The 20,522-nt window shown below is 59.3% G+C and overlaps 1 protein-coding gene across 6 annotated transcripts; it reads right to left on the bottom strand.

The window, feature by feature from the left end:
* Nucleotides 1–90: 90 nt before the first annotated feature.
* IFFO1 (intermediate filament family orphan 1) lies at nt 91–13,015 on the bottom strand. 6 transcript variants are annotated; one of them, XR_015704972.1, is made up of 10 exons: nt 12,312–13,015; nt 7,277–7,337; nt 7,096–7,191; nt 6,703–6,843; nt 5,623–5,807; nt 5,016–5,136; nt 4,226–4,318; nt 3,900–4,030; nt 3,086–3,280; nt 91–208 (listed from the first exon to the last, which is right to left on the bottom strand). XR_015704972.1 is itself a non-coding variant. In XM_087758501.1 (9 exons), exons 1-9 carry the CDS (start codon nt 13,013–13,015, stop codon nt 3,178–3,180), a joined length of 1,635 nt encoding a protein of 544 aa, XP_087614627.1. In that variant the 3' UTR covers nt 2,509–3,177. The 6 variants fall into 6 exon arrangements, 4 of the variants coding, with proteins under 4 accessions (XP_087614627.1, XP_087614628.1, XP_087614629.1 ...); XR_015704971.1 differs by lacking the exon at nt 91–208 and adding an exon at nt 2,509–2,924; XM_087758501.1 differs by lacking the exon at nt 91–208 and having other exon boundaries at nt 2,509–3,280.
* Between the last annotated feature and the right edge of the window lie 7,507 nt (nt 13,016–20,522).

Below are 20,522 nucleotides of genomic sequence, written 5' to 3'. Positions count from 1 at the left end.
TGCCCCTGCAACCAAGTCTTTCAGAAAGTTTAGGCCAACAAAGATTTTTGAATGGGCTGGGGTCTAAGGGTAAATGAGATACGATTATTCCCTGTGAGGTGAATACAGACCAGGAGGCGTTCAGAAAGATCACGCAGCCAGGACCTGGGTCTTCACTAGACGATTTCTTCTGATATTGCTTCCTGAGCAGGCGCTGCCGAGAAGCATCCTGGAAAAAGGACAAGGTGAGGGACGTGAGAAGCAACACAGCACTGAGCAGTTCCTAGACACCACAGTTCCCAGCAGGGCTCATGGTGGAGAAAAGCAGGCTAGATACTCCCCAAAGAACGGAGAGGAGCCCACAGAGAAGAGTTAAATAGATGGAAGGTCCACATCTCCTCATATTCAGCATCAAAGATGTGGGGTCAGCCCTGATGGACAGGCAGATGCAGGGGAGATGGTCCGGTTACACTGGGGGCCTTGGGCCGTGCTTCCCACGCTGAGAAATTGCTGAGGCAAAGTATCAGTGTTGCGTGTCCAGCCAGTGAGAGCTCGGGGGCTGCTGCACGGCGGGGGAACGGAGCCTATTGCTGGTGATACCGTTCACCAGAGAACGGCATCTTGCACACATGGGCGGGCGAGCTCTCGGTTTCACTGCAAACGAAGTTCTGACGAGCAGCGCGGGACTGGGGTACGGGCGTCGGGCAGCACCAGCTGCTCCTCTGAGCAACGACTGCTCGAGGCAGAGATGTGCCTCATGCTTGAAATCTCTCAGGGTATGTGCTCTACAGTCCTGTGGGTTTCTTAAGCAGCACTCAGCGGCCAAGGTACACACGTCATGGATTATGCATGGCGGAAGCCAGACTTAGCCAGCCACTCAGAGAGATCTTCACAGCAGAGCAAAAGCAGAAAATGCTGCAGAGACACGTATGGGAAAGGGGATTTGCATGAACCAGAAGAGCCTCCAGGCAGGATAGAAAGTGATCCCTGATCTACTGCGTGTGAGGCACCATCACTCGATAGAAAAAGCCCAGATTAAAGTATATTTCCTCTGGCTTAGGTCTTTTAGGAAGAAAAATCAAAAGAGAAGAGGGAAGCAAACAGGAACAGTCCGGCAAGGCGGTGTAGAGGTGAGGCCCGCGGCAAAGGCTCTGTCTCAGGGCAGGCACTGAGGCACACACCGCCCATCCGCCTGCACGGCCGCAGGCAGCTGGGGCAGGGGGAGCACCCCAGCACCCCTCTGCTGCTACCCAGCACCCTGCTGCTCCTGTGAAACACCCCGCTCTGCTCCCTGAAGCTCTCCTGGCTTCCCCGGGAGAGGCGAAGACGGCACTCGCGAGTCGGAGCCCAGCCACAGCAGACCACCGGCTGAGGAACCGCCATTTCGCGGTGCCAGCAGCAGTGCCCCAGCTGCGCCCTGGCCTGGAGGTTTCCTCAGCTGCTAACTTCTGCCATTTGCAGGGCCTCGCCTCCCCGCCGGCTCTAACCCATGCTGAAACGCCAACACATGCCTGAACACATCTTGCAGGCACAGGCAGAGGACCTCGCCCTGCCCAAACACCGGCCCTCTGCACTGCGGCGCGCGGATGCGCCGGTGCTTCCAGCTCAAGTGCACGGCAGCATCAGCTACCCAAGCCAAACCTCCGGAGATGAACTGTTGCATCCCTCAGCCCCCATTTTATTGACCTTACCTAATCTCAGAGACGATCCAAAAACTCTACTGCCATCTACTTTCTCTTCCCTTCAAGACCTTTTGTGAGAAGTGTTTTTCTCTGGAGCTCCACCCGCCTTGGTTGTGCAGCCTGGGCCCACTGCTCAGCAGACGGCACTGCAAAACGCTGCCTCTCAGCAGGCTGCCCACCCCCTCCTGCCACCCTGCCCGGCCCCAGCCTCCCCTCGCCGGAGGAGCACGAGCAACGGCCAGCCAGACAAACGCTACAAGAGATGGTGGGACAAGGGAACCCCCACCATGGTTACGCCAAGGTTGGACATGGGACTGAGGGCAGGCAAGAAGACGCTCCGGGATACCCTGGTGTGGCAGAGACCAGGCACTGGGAGAGGAAGGTCCACAAGTCATGAGCCACATTCGGCTTCGTTTCCAATCCCTCAGCCTCAGCATCAATGATGCTCCAGGTTAAGAACAAGACGGCCCATGAAGCACCGGTGCTACACACGGCCCGCTGAGGGCCAGCGGCTCCCAGAACAGGGATCTCGCCACTGTCCCATCTGCCAGTCCCATCTGGCACAACCAAGGGACGGGAGTTTCCCATGGGAGGCCACCATTGATGTGGGCTTGGGGGTCCGGTGGAGGACACCCCCCGCCTCAAGGGGTTGAGTCTCCATCCCTGGAGGTATTTAAAAGAAGGGTAGGCGTGGTGCTCGAGGGCATGGTATAGATGGACTTGGCAGTGCTGGGTTAACGGTTGGACTCAATGATCTTAAGGGTCTTTTCCAACCTTAACGATTCTATGATTCTAAGCCGCGTGGTGCCCACGGCGGCGCAGGGAGAGCCCACACCTGGCGAAGCTGTAGAAAAGGAAACTGTCCCATTTAATGACTCCTTGCCCCCATAACACAGTCGCGAGCGCACCGCTGACATGCGGCAAAGCAAAGTGCACGGTGAGCGGGACTCGTCCCCTGCCCCAGAGGAGGCGGGGGGGCTCGGGGTGCCCGGCCCAGCACGGGGACCAGCCGGGCGCCCGGCCAGCAGCAAGGACAGAGAGAGCCCCGGGCTCGGTCCAGTTGGCACCAGTGTCAGGTCCAGTTTGCAGGGAGGTACAGCTCTCGTTCGGCTCCGTGTGGCGCAGGGAGGGCACGGGGCAGGTCAAGTGTACCAGGACGGAGGCTGGAGGAGGTGGGTCTGGGGGTGGCCTGGGGACAGGTCCTGGAGAACGCCGCCGCGGCAGGTTTGGAGCCTCCCTGCCCGAACCGCGGTTTAACCAAAGCTAGGGGAAGGGAATAGAGAAGGGGCTGGAGGCTGAGCGGCCCGGGTGAGGGCCCTCAGGTCTATCTAGCTATTCCCATTTGCAAGATATCCGGTGGTGGTGGGGTGTGGGATCTGCCAAGCACCCCGAAACGGGAGCGAGCCTGGGCGACAGATGTTTACCAGCGGCTCCACGTCCCTGACAGTCTCTCCCAGGCGCGGCTCAGGCACCCCCATGCCAGGAAGGGGGTCCGAGGGAGCGGGGCCTCCCCTCATTATCTGATGGAAGCGTCGCTGGGGGGGTCACGGTCGGACTCTTCACTCTCCTCGGTCGGGGCTGACTCGCTGTTGGAGGCCGGGGTGAAGGCAGGAGACTTTCTGCGGAGAAGAGCACAGGGCAGCAGTCACAGCACTGCCCAGGGGGAGGGAAAGGACCCAGTTTGGTGTGGGCAGGGGGCACCAGAGCAAGGAGAGAAGCTGAAGTGCTCCTCTTGCTCCCTTGGGGCATGCGTGGGTCCGCGGGAATCCTTGGGTGCTCGGAAGGGTGTCCCAGAGGACACCAGACGAGAGGTCCAGAGCATGAAGGGGGAGATGCCGGAGGAGCCCGTCCAGAGCAGGACCCTGCCAAGGCGCGTGAAAAGGGGTCAGTGAAAGCCCACCACAGAGCTCCCCAGCCCAGAGCCACCCTGGCTCCACGTGCCTGTGGGGACCTATACGATGCCCCTGCGCAACGGCAGCTCCTCTCTCCATCGGGGGTGTCTGGCTTCACCCGTCAAAACTGACCCCTGCGCGCAGCCCACCTTCTGCAGAGGTGGCACCACGACCTGTGTGGGGGCTGGCCACCAGCAATCCGACAGCTTCTGGGAACTGCCCCCTCTCCATGTCGCACCGGGGCAGGGCAGGAGGACTACCCCGTGCTTCACCTCCCACTCACCACCACCCTGGCTCCAGTCCTTGCCCAAAGCCCGGGTGTCCCGGGCCTCCCGCTGAAGCTCACCTGTCCCCAGACTGGGTGATGAGCCGCCGGCAAGTCTCCATCTGCACGTCCAAGCCTCGCTTCATGCTGCACATTTCCATGTACTCGTGCAGGTGCCGGTTCATGTCGTTCTTGGCCGTCGCCAGCTCCAGCTGCACAAGGGAAACGGTGCGGAGATAGATGAGCCTGGGGCATGGTGCGGTGCAGGCCAGGGGGCACGGCCGGACCCGAGGCTGCCGCCCCCCATTACCAACTACCGGCTCCAGCATGGTGTCTCCCTCCCCCGAGGACCCACTCCCCCATTTCACCCCCTTCTGCGCCACGTCCTCCCCGCTTCCTCCTCCCACCTCTATTTGGTCGATGGTTTCCTGGTACTCCTTCTCACGGCTCTTGAACAGCGACTCCGTGTCCTTGATCACCTTCTCCAGGCTGTCGTCCTGCTGTTGGGGAGAGCAGACGGCACGTTTAGAGGCAGGGAGGCGTCCAACATGAGGAACCAAAGGCAAGAGAGAGAGAAATCAGAGAAAGAACTGGCAGCACTGGGAAAAGAGGAAGAAACATAAGCGGCGTAGTATAAATAAAGCACGAGTCAGTCCTGCCAACACGGGGTAGAGAGACCCAGGACTCGCCACACTGGGCAGTGACCACATCAGCCCAGAACGGGCCCAGCAATGCACAGAAGCTTTGGAGAGCACAGACCGTCCCCAAGCACAACGCGTCCCCAGGGGACTGCCGAGTGCCAAGGATGCGGGATGGCTTTGGCCAGGCATTGAGGCCTCCGTTCGGGCATCATTGCTGCGCGGCGGGCAGGTGCGCTGGAGAGCCCGAGCAAGGGACCACCAGCGACCAGCCCCAGCCAGAGGAGGTCCACGCGTGTGGACCATGCCCTCAGCACATCTTTCAGGCTACAGGTCCCCGGTCTGTCTAATAAGGAGACCTTCACAAGGATGCGATAACGTATTCGCATAGAGAAGATGGGGTGCAAGATGGGGTGTAGAGGGGAAGCATCTGTACCGGCCTGCAAGGGATGGAGGGGGCTGAGGTCTGGTCTTTGAGGAAGCATCTTCCCAGCCTCAGGCAGGACCGAGTGTCCCAACCCAGGGCTGGATCCCCGAGGGGACCTGACACCACCGTTACCTCCCCCTGCACCTCTGCGGCTGCAATGGCGTATCCGGAGAAGTCCTCCCAGAGGAGCAGCGTTTCTTCCGTCTCCTCCCAGGTGAGACTGTCACAGTCATCCTCAAAGTCATATTCCCTCCTGGGGGTAAGGGAACAGCACGTCAGCACCCAGCAGGAGAATCCCAGCAGGCAGGGCAGGCAGGGGGCCGCATCGGTGCCAAAAGCCTCGCCGCTGCTCACAGGCAGGGCTGCAGCTCTTGGAGGTCTGGCCAGGGTGAGATCAAATATGCACAGACCCAACAGCTGATGGGGAAGGGGCTGGCTTTATGGTCAGGAGCCCCAGCAAATTCAGTCAGGGGCTCCCGAAAGGTGGGAAGGGGTCAAGAGGAGGGGAGCTGGAGCAGCTCTCACCCACGGCACGGGTGGGCTCAGGTCTCCCGGGGAGGATCAGTCCCACCGTGCCGCAGAGCACAGGGTGTATGCACCCTGCGGCAGCACCTCCCATCTCACCCTCCCCCTGGAAGAGGAGCCGCAGCCCATCCCTGCCCTCCCCATCCCGGGCGCCAGCCTGGTGCCGGAGCCTCGCTCGACGCCAGTGGCAGAGGTGCGGAGCAGCCACACTCACAGCTGGTTCAGCATCCTCTGCATTTCCTCATTGATACTCATGGCCGTGGTCTCGTCCTCCTCTTCCTCTTCAGGTTTTCGGGAGGCATCGCTCTCCGACAGCGAGGTGTCTTCATCGCTGACCTGCTTGCGCTCCCGCTTCCGCCCCACCGAGGCTGGGACCTTAACGGGAGACAAGTGCAGAGACTACAGAAACGAGGCCGGGTCCAAGGTCGGGAGCAGGTAGTTGGGAGGAGATGGAGGGGGAAGGAATGGTGGAGGGACAGAAAGGCAGGGAAAGAGAGAAAGAGAGAAAGAAAGGAAGGAAGGAAGAAAAGCAAGAGAGAAAGACGGGCTCGTTATGATCAGGTTAAAGATGGTGCGATGGATAAAACATGGTTTTAGCATTTTCTAAAATTAAAACCGAGCAACTAAAGATGGAATCTATGAATCTGATGAGAAAAAACAACGTGGTTTTACTGCAGAAGAACTCAAATCGCCCACCACCCCAGTCCAGAGACAGGGAAACACAGCGACAGAAACAGGAAAAAAGAGACAGAGTCTGAAAAAGGTGAAATATGTCAATATTATTTATAGAAAGTTTAAAATTTGTACGCTTTCCCAACTGAATGGAACTAACCAGTTGCTTCTGTAGGGACAAAGAGAGCGAGACAGAAAGGCAGCAACATCCAGAAAGAGAAAAGAGACAGAGAGAGAGAGAAGAGAGACAGAGAGAAGATGACGGAGAGGGGAAGGGGAAGGAGAGAGATGGAGTTAGAGACAGACACTCAAGCCGCTCGTCTCCCTCCTGCAGCTGCTCCCCTACCACTGCGGGGTCCCTGGGCCCAACGCAACAGGTCAGCGAGAGGCTGAGGGGGCTCCCGACGCCCAAAGCAACACCTGGAGCTTTCCACCTCCTCTCCATGCCCTTTCGCCTGGTCCTCCCGAGACAGACAGAGAGCAAGGGACCGCAAGGAGTGAGGGCGAGGGTGACCAAGCGTCTCCCCTAGCAGGGGGCTGGTGGTGTCTCTTCTACCTCCTTTGGGAACTCTCCTCCCCACAGCCAGCGGCTGAGCCTGCGGCAGCAGCAGGCGCTTCTCACCTGAAACATCTTGATCATGTCCTCGCAGTTCCGCTGCTGCGCCACGTCGCACAGCTTGGCAGTGATGTCGATGCGCCGGCAGATGTCCATGTCCACCTTCATGGCCTTCTCCTGGATCTTGGTGTCCAGCTCCGTGATGTTCTGAACCCACAGCGCCACGGCAGGGGGACGAAGGAGGAAGATTAGGCAAGGCAAATGGCAACCGGAGTCCCCACGTTCCCTCCTGTGCCGCAGGACTGCATCCACATCCCCAACTTTGCTTGCCGCACCCCGGACCAACCCTGCCAGATCACCTCTGTGCTGGACGCGCCCTACCAAGGAACTCCTTTTCTACACAGCCCCACCGCTCGGGTAGGACACTGCTGCCAGGTCGGAGAGGGGTTAGGGACTCACATTGCTCATCAGTCCCTTGAAGACAACAAGCTCTGCCTTGAGCTGCTCCACCTTCATGGCTAGCTCCTCCTGGCAGGCTTCAGCCTCCTGGGCTTCCTGCCCCGGGCAGAGGGAGACGGGCAAATCAGCATCAGCGCGGGGCGGCTGGGGTGCAGGGGAAGGGGGGGAGAGCGACGCTCACCTCCTGCAGCTCCATCACCCGGTCCTGAAGCTGGACACGCACCGTGTACTCCTCTTCCCATCTAGGGAGACAAAGGCGCTGGTCAGATCCCACTGGCCTCGCCGGCTGCCGGAGAGGAGGGAGCGGCAGCTGCTCCCCCCAAAGCTATCCAAGAGGGGGTGATGACAGCAGCGGGGCGGGAAGGAGAACGTGCCCAGGAATGCATCGCCGCTTCTTTCCAGACGACGGCAGCTGCCAAACGCCCATCAGCCACGGCCGTGAACCCTGCCCCACCACGCTCTCCGCCGTCCCCGCCACGGGCTGGCCAAGGGCTGCCTGCTCTGTGTCGGGGGGAGCTGGGGACACCAACCACGGGCTCCGCATGGCAGCTGCGCTGCATGCCCTGCCACGACGGGGCTGGCCTATGGCCTGACACAGCCCACGGGCCTCCCCATCTGCCCCCAAGCCCCTTGGCCTTGGGTCACATTAGATTCAGCTCCAACGCTCAACAACTATTGCAGAGTTGCCCCCGTCTGCATCGTATTTGTGACCGCATTTGCGTCACAAAACCCAGCCTAACACCAAACCACGTTACCGCGTGAGCGGCCATGACGTGCGCCAACATGAAGGGCTGCTTCTTCTGCCTGGACCAGTGCAGAGGGCCACGCTACCCAGGCAGGGGCACGAGTCTCCTGGCTGCGCTGCCGCGTAACAGGTTGGATTAAAGAAGATTGTTTCATCCTAGAAAGAAGCAGGATGGATTGTCCCAAGTTATGCCAGGTTGGCCGGTGGGGACTGTATTAGGCTCTGCAGCTTTGCAAAAGGCTGAGCTGCAAGGCGCCCGGCCTTGCTACACAAAGGCGCATCGCCTAGCAATTACTGTATTTCGCTGCATGAGATCATCGTCTTGGGCCACGCTGCGGTGTTGGCCCGGTCCACGGTCTGTTGGGAGGCCACCAGGCTGCACTGCTCTTTGCTAAATGACTACCCCATAGAGCAGACGGGCTGGCACGCGCCGCGATGCGGCACGGGGCAGGGCTGCTGCATTCTCACCCGGCTCCTGACTCTTCTGGGAGAGCCAGATTTCTCCAAGAAAGCAGGATTTCTCTGGGAAAGCAACCGGAGCTGGGCCCTGCCTGGTGCTGTGATCTCTGGTTTCTATTTAACGCTTGCAAGCACTGACACAGGCGCTGCGACCCTGCACGAGGACGTGAAAAATCTCTCCCCTCGCTTACTCACACCAAGTCTGAAAAATAAATCCTAAGGTCTAGGAGACCAGAAAGCATATGAAACGGCCTCGCACTTGTTATCTCGAGGTATCAGGACAAGCTGACGACACGGGAGAGTCCTGGCTTACGAATTTCTAAGCTCTTAAGGCTGGCAACGCTGCTCCTTACTCAAACAAGGACAAAGCGTGCAGTCCTCGTGTTGGCGTTGGCTCCATACCACAGCTACAGAAGGGGAGTCAAAGGGGGTTCCCGTCCCTCGGGGGGAAGAGGGAGGCAAAGAGAGAGGGAAGGAGAAAGTTAAAAAGTAGAATTGCCCTTATATGGGAACCGTTCAAACAAGGCCTCCCTCCCCGGGGAGAAAAACGCCTTCCAACAGAAGAAAAAATTTTCAGCATCTTTCTCAGCGTGGCGCTTCCTCTCTTTTTCCATCTCCGCCTCCCTCCGGGTCTCTACGTAGCCCGGACTTACTGGGGAAGTAAAGCACAGCTGCAAACCCTTGGAAGAATTCATTTCACACCAACGCTACGGCAGACGAGCGCAGATCAGATAAACGCCGATTTAAAGGCAGGAGGCAACAGCGATTCGCCCCGCAAGCGGCGACTCTGCACGCCCATCCGTTACGAACCGCTCTCCCGCTCGCCTCCTGCACGGCTCCTTCTTCCCTGCTCCCTCCTGCAATGCACCACTCCTAATAATAACCTGCCAGCGGCACTGCGCCCGCAGCCCGGCGCAGCCGGCGGCCGCTGCCAGCTCGCTGCCGGCTGGAAGCAAGGCCGCCCCACACAACCCCACGACCGCCGGCGCACGCCAAGGGGAGACGCGTGTCCTTCCTGCACCGCCGCGAGGCAGCCCCCTGCCCAGCGGCTGGAATACGGGGAGAAGGCAGGGAGTGAGGGCAGGAGGGTGCCAGCAGCAGGCAGACCTGGCCCTCTCCTTGCCGGCTACAGGCCGGCCCTCCCAAAGCTGGGGACGCGACGAGATGCAGTGCTGTCCCTACGGCCCCCCGCCGGGTGCGTCCCCGCGAGAAGTTCACTTAGGAAAATAAACAGCCCCTCACGTCTCTAAAAACCCTGCTCGCTGCCAAAGGCACGGGGGCGTCGCACCCTGCGCTGCACGGTTAGCGCACGCCGGTGCTGCGGGGCAGCCTTTGGGCTGCTCGGGGCTTGCAGCTGCACGTTTCCCTCTCTTGCCATGTTTGAGCTTCACCTTAACGGGGAAGGCCCTGCAGCCCGGTGCACCTCCGTGGAGGGCAACTACAACAACAAATGACCTTCTTGCGGCCCTTCAATATATAAAGGGGGCTTATAGGAACGACGGAGAGAGACCTGTAGTGACAGGACGAGGGGCAATGGTTTTAGAGTGAAAGAGGGTAGAGTTATATTGGCGATTAAGACATTTTTTTGCAATGAGGGTGGTGAGGCACTGGCACAGGTTGCCCCAAGAAGTTGTGAATGCCCCATCCCTATAAGCGTTCAAGGCCAGGTTGGACGGGGCTTTGAGCAACCTCGTCTGGTTGAAGATGTCCCTGCCCATGGCAGGGGGTTGGACTGGATGCTCGTTGAAGGTCCCTTCCAGCCCAAACCGTTCTGTCACCCTAACACGCTGTGCCATAACACTACTCACCCCATACCTCCAGAGCGTGCTTGCAGCATCCAAGATAAAAACCGCTTGGGAATACGGAGGCAGTGGACAGCATAAACCTGAGGAGACGCTCGGATCCCCAGTGCTTGGTGGCTCTGTACGATACTCACAGGCACCCTTTGCCCCTCTCCAGACCACCTAGCCTCAGTCTGCCCTTCCCAAGCAGGGCTCCTGAGAGCCTCTCTCCTGCTGCATCTCTTCTCCTCCCGCCCTATGGCCCCCGCACCCCTCCTAGATCCCAGACTTGAATTTCAGGCCCTGCACATCCAGCGAGAAGCTCCTCCTGCTGCATCGCTCCGAGCGCCGCGGGGTGCACGGCGGCAACGCTGCCCTGAAGAAAGCCCAAGCTCGAGCACCCAAGCCGTGAGAACCGGCAAGCCCTGCGTTAACAGGGGCTCTGCCCCCAGGCAGGTGGCAAAGGGATGACACCGGCTGTCCCCACGGCAGATCGCAGCCCGCCAAGGCAGGGAGCTCTCTGCTCCCAGGGGATGTCGGCGTCAGCCCTCTGCACGGGGATGGGTGTGGAAACGGGATCCTCCTGTCCCATTCCCTTGTTCGGGACCTGGCTGCACCCGTCAGAACGTTCCCAGTGCCGGAAAGGGTCTGGGGGTGGGGTCTGCTTCTCCCCCAGCCCCTGGTAACACAGGCCAAAAATAGATCCCACCAACAACATTGGCCCGCGGCAGCTCGTGGTGCCCCCCTGCCCGCCCCCAGCGTCCCCGCTCCCTCCGTCACCCCCCAGCCTCCCCCAAAGCCCGCTCGCCAGGGCGGGACAGCCCCGAAAAGCTCTCCTTCCTCCCAAAGTTTCAGCAGCACCGACAAACTCGACTCAGTCCCCTCCGGCTGAACCGCTGGGAGCAAGCGAGGCTCCAGCCCTCCGGGCTCCAGCTCCCCGCTGCCTGATCTGAAAACACAAGGCAAGGCGAGCTGCCCGCCCCTGGAGAAGGACCCTCGGCTTAATAATAAAAGGCCTCAGGTACAGGCAACGATCGGTGGGAAAGAAGAGATGTCAACTCTTCCTTTCCATGTGCCTCGCTCGATGCCTTCGGAGCATCCGACAGGCAAGCTGCTCAGCCAAAGCCTTATAAAGCCAAAAACATAAGGTGTCACCGTGGAGCCCCAGCCTTGATCTTGGCACCGGAGCCCACGGCTGTGAAGCCCAGGCCAGCAGCACGGCTCACGGGTAGAGCGCACCGTTCCGCTCCTTTGGGTACACAATCAGTTACTTTCTAATTGCTTCTAAAGCATCATAAAGTAACTTTTCTTCTGGGGGAAAAAAAAAAAAAAAAAAAAAAAAAAAAATCAGTCGCTCGGGTGGTGTCGGTCGCCAGCGGCTTCGCCCGGCCCCGCGCCCTGACCCAGCGACGCCAGCCCGCTGCCTGATCTCATCCTACGTGCGGATCCGGGAACAGCCTCAGAAACCGGCCTGGAACAAAAGCACCGCCGGGGCAACGGGAGAGCGGCGGCCGCCCCGCATGGGAAAGAAGAACGGGCCAAGAGATTAGCTCTGCATTCTGCTTCGCCCTTCTCTGAGGCACGTGCCGAGCCGCAGCTATTTTGGGTCGGGAGGAAAGCCCCGGAGGAGTGGGGGGCTCCCACACGGCTCGCTGCTGCCGAGGCGCCGGCTGGGAGAGCGCCGGGGACGGAAAGGGCCCAGGGGAGCCAGCCGCCCTGCCGAGGGGCTTCTCGGCACCATCCTACACGGCCAGAGAGCCCTCCTCCTCCCGGCAGCCTTTCCCAGCCCAAACCCGCTCACTGCTGCGCCTTCGCCTTCCTCACCTACTTTCCAGCTGCTCCTCCGAGATCCCCTTCCCTTTAAAACACCAGCTCCTGGAGTCATGTTATTTCTTCCCTGCTTGGAAAGGCATTTCTAGTCCCTCATGCCGGGTTGATAAGATGGAAAAAGGCTCAGCGAGCATCCCGAGAGGGCTCAAACACCAGGAGGCAAGCGAGGAGACCCAGGCGCAGACGAACGCTTTCAGGGGTCCGTGTTTTTGCCTCGCAACCCCACCTCACGCTGCCTGGAGCCCGCGCTCCCGGGAAGTCAGGCCAGGGCTGCCTCTTCCCTCCCGCCCGCTTCTCCCGCACCGTTGCCCACCGGGTAGAGCCCCGCAGCCTCCCCGGCGACGGCGTCAGTCCCTCGGGGGATGCAGCTCGGGCCCCTCGCTCCCGCCGCCCCTTCTCACCTGCGCTTGTACTCGTCGCGCTCCCTCTTCACCTTGGCCAAGACGTTGTAGAGGGCTCGGATCTCCGGGGTGATGGTGTCGATCTGCACGCCCACCCCGTCCGGGTGGACCCAGGAGACCCCCGGTCCCTGCACCAGGGTGGTCTCCGGCCCCGGACCCAAGCGCCGGGCTTGCGAGAAGGACCAGATGGTGCCGGGCATGAAGCGGGAGGTGGCCGGGAAGGGAGGAGGTGGCTGGGCAGGGGCTCCGGGCCGGCAACCGGGGGAACCCAGCGTCCGGGCCGGCCCCAGCCCCAACCCCAACCCCAGCCCCAGCCCCAGGCTGCGGATGGGGCCGACGAAGCCGGTCTGCACCGCCTGGTCGCGGCGCGGGGGTCCGCGGCCCCGGCCGCCCCCTCCCTCCTCCAGCGCCTGCTGCAGCTGCTTCTCCAGCTGCCGGTTGCGCCGCTCCAGCTCATGGACCTTGGCCAAGAAGCAGCGGAACCGCAGGTTCAGCGTCTTCAGGACGCTGATGTTGGAGCCCAGGTCGTTGCGGAGGGCCATGGCGGCGGGCGGCGCGGGGAAGGGGCCGGCGGGCGGCGGGGCGGCCAGCTCCCCCCCCAGGGGCTCGGCGGGGCGGGGGGCGGCCGGCGGCGGCTCGGGGCCCGGCAGCCCCTGCTGCTCCTGCGGCAGGAGGAAGAGGTTGGGACCGAAGAGCGGGTTCATGGCGGCGGCGGCGGCGGGACGGGGAACGCGGCGGGGGGGGGGGGGGGGGGGGGGGGGGAGCCGAGGCCGCCGGCGCCAATCAGGGGGCCGGGGTCGGGGGGGGGCTGCGCCGGGCCCGGCCCGGCGGCGGGGGCGCGGCTTCCGCTGCGGCGGGGATGCGGCGGGGCCCCGCAGCCGCTCCCCCGCGCTCGGCCCCGGCGGGCGGCCCCGGGCGGAGCCAGCGGAGGAGGGGACGCGGCAGAAACCGCCCTTTCCTCCGCCGGCCCGGCCCCCTCGCCCCCCGCCGGCCGTGCCCGGGCTCGCTTTTTTTTTTTTTTTTTTTTTTGGAATTATTACGATCTTTTTTGCATAGCCTTTCGTGCCGCCCCCCCTTCAAACCGGCACGACCTCCCCTCTGCCCCCCGTTAGCCCCCCTGCTCCATCAGCAGCCGCCCACGGCGCGCTGCCGCCGGACAATGGCGAGCCGGAGGCCAGCGGGGGCGCGGAGGCGGCCAGCGCCGTGCTTGGCTGGCGACTGGCTTTCTCCTTCGCTGCTCACAAAGCGGCCTCGGGTCTCGTTTCCTACCCCCTGTTTTAGCCTTCTGTAAGGTTTTTCCTACAGTCCCTCTCCCCCGATCTCAACCCCAGGGCGCCGCCGCCAAACGCACCGGCGTGGGCCCTTATCCCCGTTATCCGGTGGAAGGAGGCTGCGCACGATGCGGGCACGTTCATGGAGGTGGGCGCCTGGGTTACCTCGCTGCCCGTGCGCTCGCAGCCCGTTCCCCCGGGACTTGGCGCGCAGCACTTGCGCAAACCAGCCTCCGCGATCTCAGCTGAGCCGTCAGCGAGGGATGAGCGAGCGGTTAAAGGAGATGCCCAGCGCTGCGCTCCGTCGAACTCCGTGGCAGGAGGCAGGCAGGCTCCAGCTGGGTGATGTGCTGCAGCCCATCCCTTGGGGTCCAGCTCAGTCCCCGCTTCCCGAAACTTCCCAGACCCGCTGAGGATGGCCAGCTTCGCTCGTCTTGACTGGGAGCCTGCCTGTTGCGTTTTCCCTGCTGCTTCTCCTCCAGACCTACAGGGCTCCTCCATCCCTCAGTTACTCCTCTGCCGCCTTCGCCTGGGAGCAGACCAAACCAAAGTTGTTCCCCTCTGCTGCCTTGCTGTGTCCAGCACCAGTTTTGTCCTGTGACCTGCCTGTCTCCCCCTGTCCTGCCCACGACGCTGGGCTCCCCGCAGCAGCCCCTGTTTGCATTTACAGCACCACCGCTAGAAGTCATAACCAGATTTCAGTCCCTCCCGTATAGGCACAGGGTGGGAAATGAAGTGAGCTTTCCTTCTCCTTTTGTCTCCTTCTTTTTAACGTTTTCCCTCCTCCTAAGTGGCCGTTCCCTTGCTCTGCCTCTGACCGGAGAGGCTGAGCCATGGCAAGCAGTGCTTTTGTCAAGGGAGAGGAAGGCGGGAAGGCTTTCCTCAAGCGTGCGGGAGATCCCCGTCTTCCAAAAACCCTCGCTGCAACAGCAGGAGCCGCTGGTAGGGAGCCACATGCCCAGCAACGATACTACCAGGGAAAAGGGAAGGACAGGCAGACAAAGAAGGATCCCAGTCAACCTCCGTCCTGCTGGGGAAACCGCACAAGCGGAGCTGATTAATGAAACGCCAGTGGAGGGAGGCATTGCCATCCATCAGGAAAAGCTTTTTCACAGGGAGGCCGGGGCAGCGCTGGAGCAGGTGGTGGCATCTCCATCCTTGGTGGTTCTCAGGGCTCAGCTACGCAAAGCCACGGCGATGTGAGCTAGTGCCGGGACGGTCCTGCTTACGGCAGCGGGCCGGGATACAGACCGCCAGCATGGCTTCCCACCAGCACCCCTCCTGCCTCCTGGAGAGGCCAGGGCAGTGTGGAGCTGCCTTTTTTTCCTAGCTTCCCTTGCTCTGGATACTTGCTGGGATCAAGGATTCCTCCTGACACAGAAGATGGCTGGGACAAAGAGCCAACCTCTTCTACTTACTCCTGAGGAAGCTCAGAGCCTAGAGACAATCCTGCTACCCAGGGGACCACGATGCTCCTCCCTGGGCCTCAACCTCACCCCAGCACAACAGCTCCTCCTCCTCCATCCTCCCTTCTTGGCTCACCAAAACCCCTTGCACTTCTCCGGAGCCTCCCACAGCTCCTGCCCTGATTTTATCAGCTCAGGCTCGGCCGCGGCACCGCTGGAGCTCACCCGCTGACACGCAGAGCTGCTCACTACGCCTCACCGCAGCTCTTGAAACTGTACCTGTAGCCAACGTAAAAATAAGACGCTTATTCACAAACGTGCTGGTATTTATCTTGCTCCCACAGATTTTAAGGCCGAGAAAGACGCGCTGCGTTTTCTGCCCCCGTGCAAAACACACGGTGCAAGTTTCTGCAGCTCAAGTCAGGTGCCTGTGTGGGGCTGTCTCTCTAGTCGCTGACGGCACGGTAAAAAGAGATTGAGCCTCTACCATTACCCTTCATAGGCAAACCAAGGTAGATTCCCCAGGTGGCTCACCGCCTATGAAAATCACGCGCCTTGCCTTGCCTCTCGTTTGCATTTGCCTAGCTTTAGCGTCCGTTGCCAGTTTGCGATGCTCCCGCTTCTCCCAGCTCACAGAAACTCTTCCTGGCTAACACACCTTCCTCGCAAAGGTGCTTCATGGGTGAAACCTGGTCAAATTAGCTCCGCAGCTTTCCTCGAGTGTCTTTTTTTAAGGCATAGGTCACATTAGCATGTGTGTACCCCACCTCCTTCCCTCTGAGGACCTCAGCGGCACCTTCTGCCTTGCACCACGCTGCTGGAACATTGCAGCGTCAACTCTCCAAGTCTTCCACTAAAACCAACCCCTAAAATCGCTTCTATCCGCAGCCAGGTGCTGCGGCAAACACGCCACTTTGGGGCACTTTGCTGCCCAGCAAAGCCCAGCAAAGCCGGCAGCCTGGAGCTGGCTGCCTCAATTTGGGTGCGAATGGGGCGAAACTGGCACAGAGGAGCAGCTGCCAACAGGAGCTGGGCGATCACCACGCTAACCGACACACAGAAATGTCCCTGTCTAACAGCAAAGGAGGGAATAGATTTAAAAAAAACCAAACCAAACCCAACCCAAACGCCAGTCCAAGAGGGAGTTTTGTAGCCAGGTCTTGCAACGTAAAGGCAGTTGTAGGTACTCCAGCCAAGAGCCAGGGACCTAACTGGCCTTACTCTTCTCAGCAATTCCCCGTTGGCTAGGTCAGGCAGGTAGGACGTGCAGATACCCTCTTCGAAGCTCTCGGCATCCTCCCTAGCAGGGATGGACAGCTTGGGGGAGCAAAACCTACTGATGCGACCTTGGTCCTTGGAGTCTGCCCCTAGAAAAGCGTATAGATCCATGGGGTTACGTGCAACGGAACGTGTGCTCAAGGATCTAAATTTTATACCCACGGCCCTGAAATTTTATACCCGCGTTCCCTTCCTCTGCCACGCCAAGGGCGCGGGAGCTGGCCGTCTTAACCGTAGCCTGATAAGGCTTCTCCGATAGTCGTTCCTCTCCGTTTGGGGAGGAGGGGTTGAAGAATCCCCACCGAATTCAAGATCTTACACCGTGCGTGATAGTTCTCCCACCACCCTGACACAGAACCTCACCTCTTCCACGCGCCAGGTTTGTTTTGCACGCCTTGTTTAGCCTAAATATACAGCGCGTGGCAACTCCATTACAGAACTGCTTACCCTTTTTTTTTCCCTCCAAGTCATTAAATGCCACCCCAGTGACGGTTGCGCACAGCGCAGTGGAACAGACATCACGACATATTACGCCGACTTCTCTCAACCAGCTTTTAATTTACGATGGCGTTTTTACTCCTCAGATCTGCTTTCAACCCTTGCTTTGCTCTGCCTCAGCTCTCGCCAGCCGCGCCGTCAGCAGCTTTGAGATATTCAAATACATCAAAGGAAGGTACTGAAAGATGATCCGGGAGTCACATTTTCCCAAAATCTCAACTTTCAGGTAACAAAAGATTCCCAGAGTATTTGCAGCTGCCAACACAAGTCTGGTGTGACCAGCAGCCTCGTACCAGACGCAGAGGGAAGCCACCAACCTTCGTCCCCAGCTGCTGCGTCCCCGGTACCGCCTCCGAAGCCCGATGGCATTTCAGTGTCGCGCTCGACATTCTCTCTCTGAGCAGCGATAACTGCAACGGCTGAAATAAAGCACAGAAGGGGAGCGAACCACCAAAGAGAGCTGAAAGTTTCCTCTGTCTCTCCCCAGCTGTAACGAAAGGTTTGCAGGCAAGCAAAGCGAGCGGAACGATGCTCGGTAAGAGAGGGAAGTTTTATTGATGTGGTTAAAGCAGCTTCTATTCCCCACCTTTCGGATGGGACTGACATAATTTGGAGATCCACTGGGAACCTGACGGTCACATTGGGATCCCAACCAAGAACTTTCTGTCCCTGCCGCCGGGGTTATCAGGATAAACTGGTTATCAAGCTGAGACTTGGATACACAGGAACCTCAACAGGCGGCAGCGGCAAAGCGGGAGAGGTTAGCATCGCTCCCGAAAGGCCAGGCTCACGGCTTGCCAGAGGTAAAAACCCTTCTAAGTACGAGCCACCCCTCGGCTGGAAGAGCGCCATACGGCTCCAGTTTTGAGTTGTATGCTAAAATCCTGTATTTCATCGCTCCTGGGGAAATCTGCTGGAACTGGAAAAGAAATAAGGCTAGAGGAGCAGAGGCAGGGCTCGGCCTACCTGGGGGCTGCGGTTGCCACAAGCACCGCGAGCCACGTGTGGCGAGGACCCCGCTGAGGGGAACGGGGCGCTAGGCAGAGCTCAGGACCCACCTCGGGAGCACTAAGGGGCAGGCGCAGCAGCGGGACTGCCTCCCAGGGGCGCAAGAGCCGCGAAGCTGGCTCAGACCAATGGTCCATCTAAGCCCAGGAATCGGTTTCCAGCACGGGATGAGGACAGAGGTGTTCGTGAGCAGGGCAAGCGAGCAGCGACCCCTCCTCACGACGCTCTCCCAGCCTCTACCAGTTGCCAGCTCATGGGTCTTCTGAGCCAGTTGCATTTACCAGCCCTTACAAAACCCATTTTTCCCTTGTGCCTACAGCTGGGTCAACCCGCGTAAGCTTCTAGCATCCACCGTACCCTGCAGAAAGGGATTTCACAGCTACCTACACCTTTGGTGCCTTCGATGGGTCCGAGGGTTTTTGGGTTGTTTATAGGAAAAGAGCAAGCGGTTGTTCCCCGTTCATCTTCTCCGTGCCACTAACAATTTTACACACCCTTATATCACTTCTTTCCCCACGGTCTCTTTTCTGAGCTTAAAAAGTCCTAGATTCCAGCTGTTGCCCTTGCAGAAACCGTTCCGTAACTCAGGATACGTTTGTCCTCCCTGAACGTTTCCCAGTTTTACAATCCTTATTCAGATGGAGGGCACTAGAAACGCAGCGTTGAAGCGCGTGTATACAGGGAGGTAATTTTATACAGGGAGGGAGTAATTTCCTCCATTTTGCTATCTAGTAATTAGTTTCTTAACAGCACCTAGCATTTATTTAATTTTTCTGAAAGACCCCAGAGAACTTCCCTCGGGTCCTGTATGCCAGGCAACGCAGAGACCTCGCCAGACGAGCCTGGAGTGAGACGTGTCGTGTTCAGAGGCTCCTCCTTGCCCTAATTCACTAGGAAGCATGGGGAAAAAGTAGTTTTCAACTATAAGGAGATTTAGTTAATGGCTATTCAACACAAAAAGACAAAACCCCCCAAAATGGAGTTATAATAAGTTAAACACACAGATACATAAGGCCTAAAAAGCAGAAGATAACACGGGCTGTAACGAAGACCGGGACTCCCGAGACACTGACAGATTGAACCATTGCAGGAACCACTCGAGCACAACCTGGCAGAGATTCAGCCAGCAACTTGACAACTGATAAGCAAGCAAAATTATCACGGGCTTCAAGGGAAAGAGCAAATTTATTATGGGATGTTTGAGAGGAATTGCGGGACTGTGTAAAAAGTTTATCGTGCAATGTTTTAAGGAAGATCGTGGGAGCAAAACTCGCTAGGGGATGTTTGGGGGAAGGATTGAAGGAGGGGAAAGGGAGGCATCAAGCTAGATCAGGGAGAAGCGAGCATGGGAAATGGAGAGGAGGAATAAATAGAAGGGGCCAGTCACCCAGGGACGGGCTGCTGGTCAGCGGTGCCTGCCTGGCTGAGCCCTGCACCCCATCACCACCATCTGTCCTGGCCTCGTATTAAACTAATCCTCCCGGCTTCCTCTGCACGCATGCGCGTTTGCCATCTGCTAGCAAACCGCAAGCTGGAGTAGCCCCTGCGCAGGGTACGAGGTCCGAGAGCCCAGACGGACCGCAGGCCTGAGGAGCGGCTACCGGTGATCCATCCAAGCGCGTGCACGCGATCCACCGGCACGCTTGAGGTTTGATGGGGCGGGGGTTAAGAACAGGATTAGGCCTTTTTTGCCATTTCGTGTTTTGCGAGTGCCATTTGTGTTTTCCCGCGCACTCACCACAGCACTTTTCTTCGGTTTCTGCTCGTCGGCCTGCGTCTGGTTGCACCTATAGCGCATGCACACGGGCGTCCAGGGAGTTTCTGAAGTTCACGCTCAGCCCGGCGACTTGCTGAGCCTGCTAACGTGGGAAAGCAGCAGCCTCGCGCGTAGCAGACCAGGAGAGAAAGGACTCCCTAGATCCTACAGTCCACCGCATTCAGCTGTCCTGGACACCAGACGCTGGAAGAGCACATCAAGTTCTGCCACGAACCCAAAGCTCGGCGAGGAAAACAAATCAAGGCAAAGCCTCGCGTGAGTTGAGCTGGCAAGACAATCACAGAAACAAGAGTTACGCCTCAGGTCTGCTGCACACCCAACTCCACGCACGCAGCGGTGGAAGAGAAGCTGGAGAGCGTGCTTGGTAGAAAGCTTATTCACGAATCATCTCTAGAAAAAGATTCGTCCACCGGAGAGCAGAGCCAAAGAAGATATCAACTCACGCTGACGAGGGAAAAGGACCTGGGCTGATGTTTAAATCGAAACAGCCCAGACCGCTGCTTGTTACACCTCAAGGAGAAGCAACCACACCTTGGTGAACAAAGAGGCGAAAGAACGTGATCGTACAGCTCCAGGAGCAGCAGCGATCCCTGCCGCAGCTTGGGAGGCCAAGGACCAAGGGACTGCTGGAGACCAGCACGAGGGCGAAACGGGGACAATCGCAACAGTGAACCGGACAAGCACACAGTGACGACGGGGAATTAGGGACCAGCATGGGACCCCCGGCCCGGGAGCCCCAGCCCTGCCCTAGCACCCTGCTGACAGGCACCGCACAATACAGCCTTCACCCAGGCAGCCAGGATTTCAGCTCCTGCTGCTGCTTCACAAAGATCCGTGTTGCAGAGCGTAAGAACGGACACCAGAAATGCCAGAGCATCAGATGGGAGCGGAAGGGGTTTCTGCTGCAGGGGAGCAAGGGGACACGGCAGAATTCTGTATTCCGTGTTCAAGGGAAAAGGACAAGACTCGGAGC

The sequence above is a fragment of the Nipponia nippon genome, unplaced genomic scaffold (assembly GCF_047370975.1).
Source record: "Nipponia nippon isolate SJK-2023a ecotype South Korea unplaced genomic scaffold, ASM4737097v1 scaffold_2, whole genome shotgun sequence".
Lineage (NCBI taxonomy): Eukaryota > Metazoa > Chordata > Aves > Pelecaniformes > Threskiornithidae > Nipponia > Nipponia nippon.
The sequence above is the reverse complement of the archived record's forward strand: the minus strand, read 5'-3'. Positions and strand labels throughout refer to the sequence as shown.

What these genes read in the sequence shown, in the direction of transcription:
- IFFO1 (XM_087758501.1), bottom strand. Translation starts at nt 13,015, where the DNA reads ATGAACCCGCTCTTCGGTCCCAACCTCTTCCTCCTGCCGCAGGAGCAG. An exon ending in CAGAGGATGCTGAACCAGCT is followed by an intron (nt 5,137 to 5,622) that starts GTGAGTGTGGCT and finishes CCTTACCCCCAG; the next exon opens with GAGGGAATATGACTTTGAGG. An exon ending in CCGCAGAGGTGCAGGGGGAG is followed by an intron (nt 4,319 to 5,015) that starts GTAACGGTGGTG and finishes TCTCCCCAACAG; the next exon opens with CAGGACGACAGCCTGGAGAA.